At 36.0% G+C, this 12,652-nt stretch overlaps 2 protein-coding genes across 2 annotated transcripts in view; one reads left to right on the forward strand and one right to left on the reverse strand.

The window, feature by feature from the left end:
- skilb (SKI-like proto-oncogene b) overlaps window positions 1-5,194 on the forward strand; it is a 10,350-nt gene extending 5,156 nt beyond the window's left edge. The window contains exons 3-7 of the mRNA XM_016482025.1: window positions 1,904-1,992; window positions 2,886-3,055; window positions 3,132-3,328; window positions 3,454-3,666; window positions 4,642-5,194. Of these exons, the coding sequence (XP_016337511.1) occupies window positions 1,904-1,992; window positions 2,886-3,055; window positions 3,132-3,328; window positions 3,454-3,666; window positions 4,642-4,851 (879 nt within the window). The 3' untranslated portion in view covers window positions 4,852-5,194. The remainder of the gene's footprint in view (window positions 1-1,903; window positions 1,993-2,885; window positions 3,056-3,131; window positions 3,329-3,453; window positions 3,667-4,641) is intronic.
- A 6,861-nt stretch (window positions 5,195-12,055) lies between these two features.
- LOC107685463 (leucine-rich repeat-containing protein 34-like) overlaps window positions 12,056-12,652 on the reverse strand; it is a 4,968-nt gene continuing 4,371 nt past the window's right edge. Inside the window, exons 9-10 of the mRNA XM_016482055.1 lie at window positions 12,416-12,542; window positions 12,056-12,316 (exon numbers count right to left, since the gene is read on the reverse strand). Of these exons, the coding sequence (XP_016337541.1) occupies window positions 12,089-12,316; window positions 12,416-12,542 (355 nt within the window). The 3' untranslated portion in view covers window positions 12,056-12,088. The remainder of the gene's footprint in view (window positions 12,317-12,415; window positions 12,543-12,652) is intronic.

The following is a 12,652-nucleotide window of genomic DNA, read 5'->3' on the forward strand; positions in this document are numbered from 1 at the left end:
TCTATCCATCTATCTATCTATCTATCTGTCTGTCTGTCTGTCTGTCTTCACAATTTTATGATTATATATGGAACCAAATGCACATAAACACACTGTAATGTGCATGTGACAATAACAATGTTAAAGGGGTCATATGATGCTGCTAAAAAGAACATTATTTTGTGTATTTGGTGTAATGAAATGTGTTTATGCGGTTTAAAGTAAAAAAAAACACATTATTTTCCACATAGTGTACATTATTGTTTCTCCTCTATGCCCCGCCTTTTTGAAACGCGTCGATTTTTACAAAGCTCATGGTCTGAAAAAGCGAGGTGTGCTGTGATTGGCCAGCTATCCAGTGTGTTGTGATTGGCCGAATACCTCAAGCGTGAGACTGAAATGTTACGCCCCTCACATACTGTTGTATTTCCTCAGCGACCAGCACGGATCAGTTCTAGGCATGACGAAGCAGATATCGTCCTCTTTTGGAAGACCAAACAAAGTAGTTTCGCTTTCACAACGAAGCACACAGCGTCTTCAGGACATGGCGGCGGCAACAAAACTACAGTGAGAATAAAAGTTATGCCTTCTTTCTTTGCGTGAACATTTGGGTGGCGTTATGCAAATCTTCCCACAGAGTGACGTAGGTATGTTGGGGCGTGTTAGAACGAGCCGTTTTAGGTAGGCGTGGTTGACTCTTAACTTTTATAAAGAATATCTCTTTGGATTTGAGACTTTAGTCTTTGCAACTTTACAGATCTTCTTTATGCACCAAGAGCTTGTAACACTCCAAAGAGAAAGGAAAAATTTAAATCGCATCATATGACCCCTTTAAGGTCAAGGCAGGAAGACTAACTGATATTTGACTATAATTGAACCTTATAGTCAAATCTGGTGCATTTGAGCTGTTTCACAAGGTCACAAATGAATCATGTAATTGTAGTGCATTAAGAGTGACCGTCCTGCTCATGTCACTTCGTAAATAGCAGCGTAGATTAGAGTCCTCGTGCCATGAGCGCCACGTGATGGCCCAGACAGCACACCCTTCCCCCAACCAGAGGCGTCTGGAGCTCTCGCACATGACTTCACATCAGAATCAGAATCAGAATCAGAAGAGCTTTATTACCAAGTATGTTTACACACAAGGAATTGTTTTGTTTCTAAGAGACATACACCAAACCATTCCTAGCACTGGTATACAGTTTCAAACGTATGCTTAGAAAGGCTCTATTTCCATAGAAGAACCACGTATCGAGTGAAAAACAGTTTCAGGGCCGTGCTTCATAACCACAGCGGAGGGATTTTGAGTACGTGTGAATTGTTACATTATGACCATAAAGGAAATTTTTGTCTACATTGTGTGGGTGTGTGGTTTATATTTTTTTAAAGGTCCACATGCTCTAAGCGTGCATGTGGTGTGCAAGCTGGTCGCTGAGGCTTTATGATAGATCAGATGGCCTATTTACTTTAAAGCAGCTTACGTTACCGGCTGTTGATAGGAGAAACATCCATATTTCCTCCAGTATTCAGATTCAAGTTTCTGTCCTATATCAGGGAGTGCAACATCACCACACGGCCTGTAAAACATGTCAGAATGAGAGAGTTAATCCAGGATGAGCTTTCACAATGATAGAAAGTCTTATTTACATATTTCTAGATCTGGCTTGTCTATTGGAATAGAATGAATCATAAGAACTAAATGTGTGTGTGCATAAAGGTGTGCAGAAGTGACACGGTTCATACTGGTGTGCTTTAGGAGGCTGCTTTAGCAAGTAAAGGGATTAAATCAATGTTCACTAAGTGAGAATACTCAATGCGACTGCTAATACGTTAAGAGCAAGCTGCATTAACACACAATGGGTTAATCAATCCCTTTTTGTTAGTGAAACCAGGCTAACGAGTTCTTTTTATCTCTCTCTTTCAGGGAGTATCTTCACCTGCTTTTGTGTTCGACTCACGCTTGCTTGCCAGTCTTAAGGAGGACCCTGGTCATGTTGACTTGATGTGGCAAAGGTTCAGTTCATTCGCAAATATACATTATTCAATATATATCAGAAAAATCTGATCCTGACCATATTTCTCCCCCCCCCCAAAAAAATTATTATAATATACAAAGCACAAAGAAAAATATTTTTTTGTACTGTGACATTATTTTACATTATTCCTTACTGTAAAATAATGAATTACTGCAATTCAGTGGATGCTTTACTTTTTGAGTTTATTTGTAATTTTTATTGTTCTCGGTTTTCATTCTCTTGACCTCATAATTATCAAAATAAGAATAAAAATGCAATTCAATTCAATAAAATAAATGTAAATGAATTCAAATTAAAAGGTTTATTGTTCTCATTGGTGAGTCATTACCTCATAATTATCAAAATAATTAAATAAAAAATGTAAATAAATTAAAATGCAAAGGTTTGAATTAAACAAAATTGTTACACTGAAATAGAGATAATAAAGAATAAATAAATAAATACATAATTGATATTGTGATATAAATATTGTATAATTTGGTGTAATATGCTTAATTGTAATGAAAATAATGTCACAATGTAAATAATCTTAATTATGCTAAAATAGGCATTGCTGTCTGTAAAATATAATTTCGTATTGTTTTTTTCAGTTGATTTTGAGGTGAAATATGATCTGGACTTAGAAGCATGTTTTTATAAGCAGTGTTATTTTAGCATCAGATGAGATAATTATTAGTTTTTGTTTATATTTTGAATTAGATTTTATTTGTATATTTTGTTTTGAATTAGATTTTATTTGTATATTTTATTTTAGTTAAGGATTTAGTAATTTTGTTTTTGTTATTTTTAATATTACTGCAGTAATTCTGCCATTGGATGTAGTTTTAGTACAAAACAGCAAGTAACTTCTCTTATTGTTTTCCTCCCCAGCTGGTACCAGTACATGCCTGACAAGCTGGAAGGTGATGGCTTGGCACAACATCCTGGGTATGTACCTGGAAAGGAAATGGGGTCTCCAGGAACAGAGACGCTCAGCGATACTCAGGATGAAAAGAATCAGGAAGCACATGACACTGACCCAAAGATGCCCACCTATGCAGGTCAGTTTGCTTCCACCATAAGTCCCATTGCACAAATAAACGTACATATTCTTAATGAGAGATCTAACTGACACAGGGCAAGAAAAACATGGCCAGTCAGATGATGCCAGTCCAGACGAATGGCAGAAAGTAGACATGGCAGCTTATAAGCGGTCGGTTGGTGTGACTGTGGAGCACAGTAAGGACGGCATAGTGATGGAGCTTCTTCAGATGTACAGCGCGCAACATGACAAACTTCAGTCAACACTACGCAGACAGAAGCAGCTTGAAAAGGTTTTTACCCTGACTAGATTACAATACAGCGCACTTAATGTCTGTTTTTAGCACCACATTTTCATTTGCCAGAAGGTGCGTGTGAGTATCTTATGACTCTTTCTCACTCTGGTACTTGTGAACAGGAGCTGCAGGCTCTCCGTCAAGGTGAAGCCACAGACCGCTGTGACCTACATGGGGAGCTGGAGGCGGTTCAGACTGAACATGCTCAGAGGCTCGGTGAAGTCCAGCAGGAACAGAGAAAGTTAAAGTCCCGACTTGACCAGCTGAGGCAGCAAGGCTGCAGATGCAAAGAGCTGGCTACTGAGCCACACCAGGAAACTATCTATGCCAAACAGGTACCGACCAATCACAAACATCCACACAAGTCCTTATCAGGTTCATAATTTGTCATACTTTCTTTTCATACAATTTTTTAGGATAAAATTTTATTTCAAAGTTTAATTTTAATTGTAAAGAAGCCTCTTATGTTCACCAAGGCTGCATTTATTTGATCAAACATACTGTAAAAACAGTAATATTGTGAAATATTACTACCATTTAAAATAGCAGTTTTCTATTTTTAATATATTTTAAAATGTAATTTATTCTTGTGATGGCAAAGCTGAATTTTCAGCATCATTACTCCAGTCTTCAGTGCCACGTGATCCTTCAGAAATCATTCTAATATGCTGATTTGCTGCTCAAGAAACATTTCTTCTTATCAATGTTGAAAACATTTGTGCTGCTTAATATTTTTGTGGAAGTCTTGATATATTTTTCCACGTTTCTTTAATAAATAGAAAGTTCAAAGGAACAGCATTTTTTAAAGATAGAAATATTTGGTAGCATTGTAAGTAATTTCGAAAAATAATTTCTTAAATAAAAAAGACAATCTTATTGACTCCAAATGAATGATGGGGATAAAAAAATATTTTATATTTATATAGTATATTATAAACATTTATATATATTTTCTAGAAGTATAAGTATATATAAGTATAAGTAAGAAAACAGTACTATTGTGTAATATTATTATTTAAAATAACTGAAAGTTCAAAGAAATACCATTTATTTGAAATAAAAATATTATCTATTTAATAAAAATGTTTTCTATTTAATGTATTCTTGCTGAATAAAAGTATTAATATCTTTAAAAAATAAATTAATAAATCACTGACTCAAAATTTTTGAACAGTACAATATATATTTATATTAACATTTAAAAAAAAGAACAAACTATTTTTAAAAAATCTAATATTATACCTTTTGGATATCAAACCCTATAGTTGTAAGTGCATCACTTTAACTGACCAATAGCATCCTGTGTTTAGTTATCAGAGCTGCGTCAGAGGCTGGACCGCGCTGAGGAAGACCGCGAGGAGCTGCAGGAAGAGCTACGCAGAGAACGAGAAGCCAGAGAGAGGCTGGAGCGAACCATCTCTGAGCTCAAACATCAGATGAGGGAATCCGCCCACCCTGCTTCAATGGACAGTCCCATGTCTTCAGCCTGTAGCGACACACACATGTCCCCGACACCTTAGCAAGGTCTACGGTCACCAACCCCGCGATCTGATTTCTGTGATCAAGAGTCATTTTGGAATGGTGTCTCCGTTGGATGCCAAAGTTGTTTTTATTGCAGTTCTACGGAACAATTATACAATTCGGGTTGTCCTGAGTAGGTTTGGGTTTAATGCTGTGAATTTGTTGAGTAGCGATTAAGTTGAACTGATTTTTTTGGACATGTGAATAAGGATTTTTGGTGTTTTGATACAAATTAAGTAGTTAGAATCATTATTCAAACCACTAACCTTGCAAGTGTACAATCAACACCATCCGTTTTGGTTTATCAGTGCTAGGACTACTGATATCTAATGAATGTTTTTTTTTTTTTTTAAATATTGGAATTGTTTAAAAATACTGATATTGTTTCTAAAATATTTATTGTTTATGGATAAATGTTATGTGAATAATCTTATGTCAAATTATACATATTTAACATTCTTTTTGCCATATTTTGTTTATATTTTATGTAGGTTATGCTCATTATGAATGTACAAAATATATGCATGTGTACTTTCATAAAATATGGATAAATATACTATGTTTACACTGTGGTATGAAGTCCAGAAAATGTTTTCTATGCCATTTACAGTGAATGTTTGCCTCTCTTAATGACCACCAGAATTCTTTTCTCTCATTTCAAGGACTTTTAACACCAAACAGGGAAAAAAAAACAAGAAAATTATAGATTTTAAAAGTTATGCTAAATGTTATAATACTCATTGCCACAAAATTTACAGTTTAAGTATATGACATGGTCCTTGTACTTTACATTCTATAAACTATTTAGACAAACAGGTCTATATGTACTTTGCTCAGAGAAAGATGTGTTATTCTTCTATGTGTGAGAAAGAAAAGTATGTATTGCTATTGTTTGCTGTAACTGACAATCAGCTTGTTTATCTGTAATTGCTTTTATATCCAAAATTTAACAGTTAAGGTAAATTAAATAGTTGCTACCTCATACAAACACATACAGATATATACATAGAAAAGCTATAGGTTGTGTATTTGTGTATAGAAGTGGATGGAGTAGTCAGTCAGGCATATGACTGATAAATATCTCTGTGCTGCTGCTATGATATTTCTTTATATGATTTTTTTCCCTTTTGTCAGTTTCCAGATTACTTAAAGATGCATGTGAGATTGAAGAAATATATAATATATATATAAAATACAGATATACTAAGTATTGTTTCCTAACCTTTAGGCCAGACATAATTTAACAATGATGTTGTCAAGTACAAAATGTTAATTATCTTTGCTAGTGCCATCTTTTATGTGTATCATATGACATGAAACTTGTCCTACCTCCACTTGTGATCGAGACACTTTGTATCACCCACCAACTTCTGTATGTCATCTTTCTACATTAACTCATGGGAAATTATATATTAATGTGCTGTTGGGGACAATAATAAAAATGATTATATATAATTATATACAATGACTTGCATTTACTTGTCTAGTAATAAAAATGCACAGTGTGCATCATAGTTACGATATTTAATGGTAGATATACTACAATAAAGCTATGGTAATGGTATTATCCACCACTGCCATTAAAAAAATAATCAAAATAACAGAGATACCCCGAAAGCTTCTTTCACTGCTTGAAGGAGATTTCACACACACACATATATATATATATATATATATATATATATATATTAGGCTATTAAGTCGTTCTGAGTAATAAATTGAAAAAGCTCCCACCTGTATATGACTAAACAAAATAACATGTAGTTTACTCGAGGTTCTGTTAAAAATGTGTCTATTAGAAACATTAATTTAAATTAATTAATTATACAAAAAATTGTTTGAAATTAAGACTTCCCGAGTTTTTGAACGGAAGTCCTGAATGACTATTATTAAAGGTCATTTAATGAATTTTAATGATTTTCAATGCCCCGCAGAAACCCTGCCTTTGTTGGAAAAGTAAATTAATAATTTTAATTATGTTTGCTTATAACACTTTTCAGTAACAATATTTGTTGAAAGGTGGGCATTAGGTGCGTTTAGAAGACGTAACGATATAGATTCAAATATAGATTAACGAACCCTCGTTTTCCTTTAGAGATCAGTGACACAGATGATGAGACTGGCATTGTTGTGGGCTGGGGTCGGGTGAAGCAGTTCGTTCAGAAGCTTGGGAAAACCCCTCACAGTCAGAATCTGAGCCTGAGCCACTGTGATCTGACAGCTACAGATGTGATGGAACTAGGTGGGTGTTGTAACGTGCTGTTTTCCCCACAGTACAATAACAAGACCGTACATGTGTCAGGATCTCCAATTATTGTTTTGATGTTACCTCAACCACGTTACTGCCATTTCTGGCTCAGCTGGAGGTGATGGAGCTGTCCTGGAATGATCTGGTTGGAGGCTCCCTGAAGGCACTGCCCATCTGCAGCATGTAGGGAAACTGAGAGTGCTGAAGCTGTGTAGCTGCAGATTAACAGATCAAGATCTTACTGGTCTTGGTACAGGAAGTATTCATTTCTTATTATGACTTAAAAGGATAGTTAACCCAAAAATGAAAATTCTGTCATCATTTACTCTCGATGTCATTACAAACATGTAGGCCTATGACATTCTTTCTTCTGCGGAATACATTTTGAAGAATGTTGGTAACCTATTGACTTCCATTATTTTTTTCATAATACAATGGAAGTCGATGGGAACTGAAACTCAATGGAACTCATACAAATGAAAGTCAATGGGAATGTTAAATACAAAAGAAGATATTTTGAAGAATGTTGCTGAGCAAATAGTTTCAGGTTCTATTGACTTCCATTGTATGGTTAAAAAATATAATGGTAGTCAATGGGAACCAAAACTCTTTGGTTCCCTTTGGGAACTCAAACCTCTCTTAAAATTATATTCTAAGAGAGGTATATTTGGGAACTTGGTTCCCTTTGGGAACTCAAACCTCTCTAAAAACGATATTCCAGGTGAAGCTCTCGACTGCATTCCTCTAACAGAGGTGCTAGATTTGTCCTGGAATGTTGGCGTTGGCGCAGAAAATTTCAGACACTTAACAGAACACCTCCAACCTCAAAGCACACTGAAGGAACTCCGCCTGGTGCACTGTCAGCTCTCTGAGTCAGACATTACAGCTCTGAGTAAGACATGTCTTGTATAAAACTCATATAATGATGGTAATTGGAATAGAACCTCCAACTATTCCCCTGAAGGATTTCATATGACATTGAAGACTATGAAGTTTCATTTTTGGGGCAGTGGTGGACTAGGTACACTTGAGCACTAAAATAGAATTAAATTATACATACTTTGATGAAATACAACATTAGTAAAAACTTCTGCTTGAGTAAAGATTTGTATTTACACATTGGACTAATGAGACACAATGACAAAATGCTTTATTTTATATTTATTTGAATATTTTTATATTTATTTTTAAAAGATAACATAATTTATTTTATGCAAAATATAATTTATTACTTTTAGGTTAAAATATCTCAGACATATTCTTGGCAGGTTTCTAATACCATTTATTATTCCTCCAGCTCAAAATGCCTATTTAAGGAGTGAGGGGTCTAATGTCAGGTCAGATAAGAGATCATGACATCATTATGAATTATTAGGAATCAGCGCAGTCAAACTGAGGAACATATTACTCACAGTTCTTGGCTCATTTTGAGTTGAACTAGACAGATTTAGTCATTTGTTAACTTGAGACTTGCTCTGACTGGATCATAGAATCAGTTCTTAACTGATGCAATCAGTAGTTGATTTCACAAATAAACCACTAAAAGAGGTTTGTGAACCAGACCGGTTAAATTAGTTCATTAAAAAGTCGAGTCTTGATTTTTTCCTTTAAAATAACTAGCAATGGCATGTTTTATTTCTCAAATGTAGCAAAATATATTATTGTAATCCAGCTTTCCCCCCCAAATGAATATACTCTGATATAGCACAGACTCTTAAAAATGTACTAAGATACAGTAACAAAGTAAAAATACTTTGAAATAAAAATAATATAAAATATAAAAAATATAAAAATAATAGTCCACCATTGCGTTTGAGTACATAAACTGGGAATTCAGCTTTTAGGTCATTCAGAATAAGCCTATAATGAGCTGTGAATTTGAATATGAATATATATAGTGAATATTTATCATTTGTCTTTAAAAAGCACTAATGTTTTTCTACAGGTGAGGCTCTTCCCATGTTGTCTAGTTTGGAGGAGTTAGATCTGTCCAATAACAAACTGTCAATCAAGGGAATGGAGAACTTCACCTCCTCTTTAGGCTCAGCTCCATGAATGAAGACCCTAAAACTGAGCACATGTGGACTCAGTAAAGACAGCCTCAGTGTTCTGGGTATGAAAGTAATGATAAAAATTCCTTCAAAATAGACCATCAATGCCAGACAAACAACTATTAGCAACACAGCTACAAACTTACAAGCACACACATTAAATTATATACCAGGAAGCTCCAAATTCAGACTCAAATATCAGTAAGTAACCATTTCAGTTACATTAATCATTTTGGAGATGTTTGTTTTGTGAAATGTTAAAAGGACAGGCACTCAGGTTCATCCCTGCGCTAGAGCACATCGATCTGTCGTGTAATAAGGAAGCAGGTGGAGGTCTCACCACACTGGCCACTAACCTAGTTCTCCTCCCACACTTGAGAAGTTTGGACATGCATCTGTGCTGTCTAACAAAGGAGGATGTGTTGGCTTTAGGTAAGACATGTTATCACTGTTGATTTAAAGTTGAAGTTGTTTGTATTGTTATCCTAACTTGCCCTTTCAGTCCAGGAAGCTCCATCTCTCAAAGACCTCAGAGAGCTGGATTTGTCGTTTAATAAAAGTGTTGGAGATACACGCCAGAATCTTCTGCAAACCCTCCCTCTTTCTCAGATAACCAAACTTCCACTAAACAACTGTGCTTTGAGCACACATGCATGCAATGCTCTTGGTATGAAACCAATACAGTTTAAAAAAACATTAAAGTTGATTTGTTTTAAATGATGAGATTTTGAAAAAAAATGTGTGTGTGTGTGTTTCAAAGCTACTGCAATGCAGATGCTAAAACAGCTTGAAAGGCTGAACTTGTCATGGAACAAGTGTGTGGGAGAAAATCTGAGACAATTTCTGGAGCCTTTGCAGCCTGATTGCAAACTACAGGAACTCAGACCGAGTAGCTGTAATTTAACCACTGAAGATGTGCTACATCTAGGTCAGTTCTGGTCAAAGAACGTTCAATCAATTACGTTAAGGCTAAGGTTCTACACCGCTTTAAACATCCATCTTATGAGACTTTTGCAAACTGTTGTGATCTTGCAGAATCTGCTTGCCAGCGTGGAGCTCTGTCCCATCTGAAGCAGCTGAATTTGTCTTATAATGGCAGCGTCGGGGATGGTGGTTGGACGTCTCTTTTTGAGAAGGCTGCTGCTCTAAAGGGACTGGAGGAGCTGGATGTCAGTCTGCGACCTTCTGCATCCCTCTCCGTGTCTCCCTGGCTGCCCGCCTTGTTGGAGGCCCTTCCGCAGCTCTCGTCCCTCACCCGTCTGTCTCTGCAGCACTGGGTTCTTGAGTTTAGCTGAGAGAGAGAAGCTGGAAAAAATTCTTGGCAAGAAGAATGTTATCCTGGAATGTGACAGGCTGGCCATGCCCACGCCAAAGGCTGCAGGTTCATAAGAAGCATTTCAACCGCTTTGATAATTATGGCTTTCCAAGGTACTGAAGTGGCAAAATAAGATGTTACTGAGAATGTGATGACTGAAAGGCATTCATCCATTACGTACTTTCCTTTGACCCATAACTTTAAACATGTATTTTTACCTTTGTATATCACACAAATATCACACAAGAGGATTTTTTTTATCATCAATTTAAAGCATGGGAAATTAAAATTTAACTAGTTAGCATAGGGTTAAAGTAGGATGACCATACATCCTTTCCCGGACATGTTCTAACCGAGATTTCTAAAATGTCCTGGTTTTATCATAAACTTTATCATTATTTACTTAGATCTGCATGAAGATTCATACATTTTCAATTTTGGATTGAATATCCCTTTAAAGGGTTAGTTCATACAAAATAGAAAATTCTGTCATTAATTACTCACCCTCATGTTGTTCCAAACCCGTAAGACCTTCGTTCATCTTCGGAACACAAATGAAGATATTTTTGATGGAATCTGAGAGCTCTCTGACCCTCCATAGACAGCAATGATATTACCATGATCAACACACAGAAACGTAGCAAGGACATCAGTAAAATAGTCCAAGTGACATCAGGGGTTCAACTGTAATTTTACGAAGCTACGAGAATACTTTTTGTGCACAAAGAAAACAACGATAACAATTTATTCTGCAATTCTTCTCCCCGAGTTACCGTCTTCCGCCATTTTGGAGAGTCCCCCAGAACGTAATCAACGTAATGAGTGTTGTTTACGTTCAGCATGCGCGCCCTTTCTACTGAACGTAAACAATGCTGATTGTGCACAAAAAATATTCTCGTAGCTTCTTAAAATTACAGTTGAACCCCTGATGTCAACATGGACTATTTTACTGATGTCCTTGCTACGTTTCTGTGCGTTGATTGTGGTAATATCATAGCTGTCTATGGAGGGTCAGAGAGCTCTCTGATTCCTTCAATAATATTTTAATTTGTGTTCAGAAGATGAACGAAGGTCTTACGGGTTTGGAACACCATGAGGGTGAGTAATTAATAACATAATTTTTATTTTTGGGTGAACTATCCCTTTAAGTGTTGATTGTTTGCACTACAGTAGAGATTACGAGTATTTAGATTTACACTTTTCATTATTTTATTCATTTGCTTCCCTTCTCATTTACATTAAACAAAAAGATTGTTTTAGATTGAAATTGCTCAATCAAAATCTCTCTGACTTTTATCTGTCCTGCCAAAACTGTTGGAAAATTTGCATGTGACACACAATACAGCAAAGTGTCAGAGCAATTCATTTACATAAATGACGTGGTTTTCGCAGACATCATGGCAGCCTGTGACATTTCCAAACACTGGACACATGGACAAAAAGGCTGTAATAAAAAACACTAACTTTGTGATTAATTATAATAAATACAAATGTAACCAACTGTGCTGTGGATTATTTCGCTTGCCAGCAACTGAAAAAGTTCAACAACAACAAAAAGTCACAATCAAGTTTAGTCTAAATGTGTCTTATTCTGAAGCAGCAACATGCACTTTTGGACAAAATCATGAATGTGAGTCTGGGTGGATCTGCAGAGCCAATGAATCTGATTGCATCAGGGCCAGAGCTGAATTACTGGAGTCTCTATATTCCCCATATCTGGACGTCCAATAGTAATGCCTGCGTAAACCATGAGATACTTCTGCTAGAAAAACATGATCGTCCACCTCATAGGGAGAAACATCTGTGTGCTCCTCCAACAGCCGCCCACTGCTTATGAGCCGAGAGAAAGCCTGATTATACATGCAGAGAGAACATCAAGAGATTTTAATGAACTTTCGTACAGAAGTTGAACACTGTACTTGATCATTTAGAGATTTGTGAAATCTCACCACGCAAACTGGCTTCTCAAGTTTGTTCCCCCAGATGTAAATGTGTGTGAGACAGGAATTCACTTTCATTGCCTCATTGAAGGACTTAAGACCTTCCTTTCCAATGTTGTTGCTGGTAACAGACAATCTAGAAGGCAAAAATGATGACATAAGCTGGTCAGCACATACAAAGGATATACAGTGGGTACGGAAAGTATTCAGACCCCCTTCAATTTTTCACTCTTTGTTATATTGCAG

The sequence above is a fragment of the Sinocyclocheilus anshuiensis genome, unplaced genomic scaffold (assembly GCF_001515605.1).
Source record: "Sinocyclocheilus anshuiensis isolate Anshui unplaced genomic scaffold, SAMN03320099.WGS_v1.1 scaffold862, whole genome shotgun sequence".
NCBI lineage: Eukaryota > Metazoa > Chordata > Actinopteri > Cypriniformes > Cyprinidae > Sinocyclocheilus > Sinocyclocheilus anshuiensis.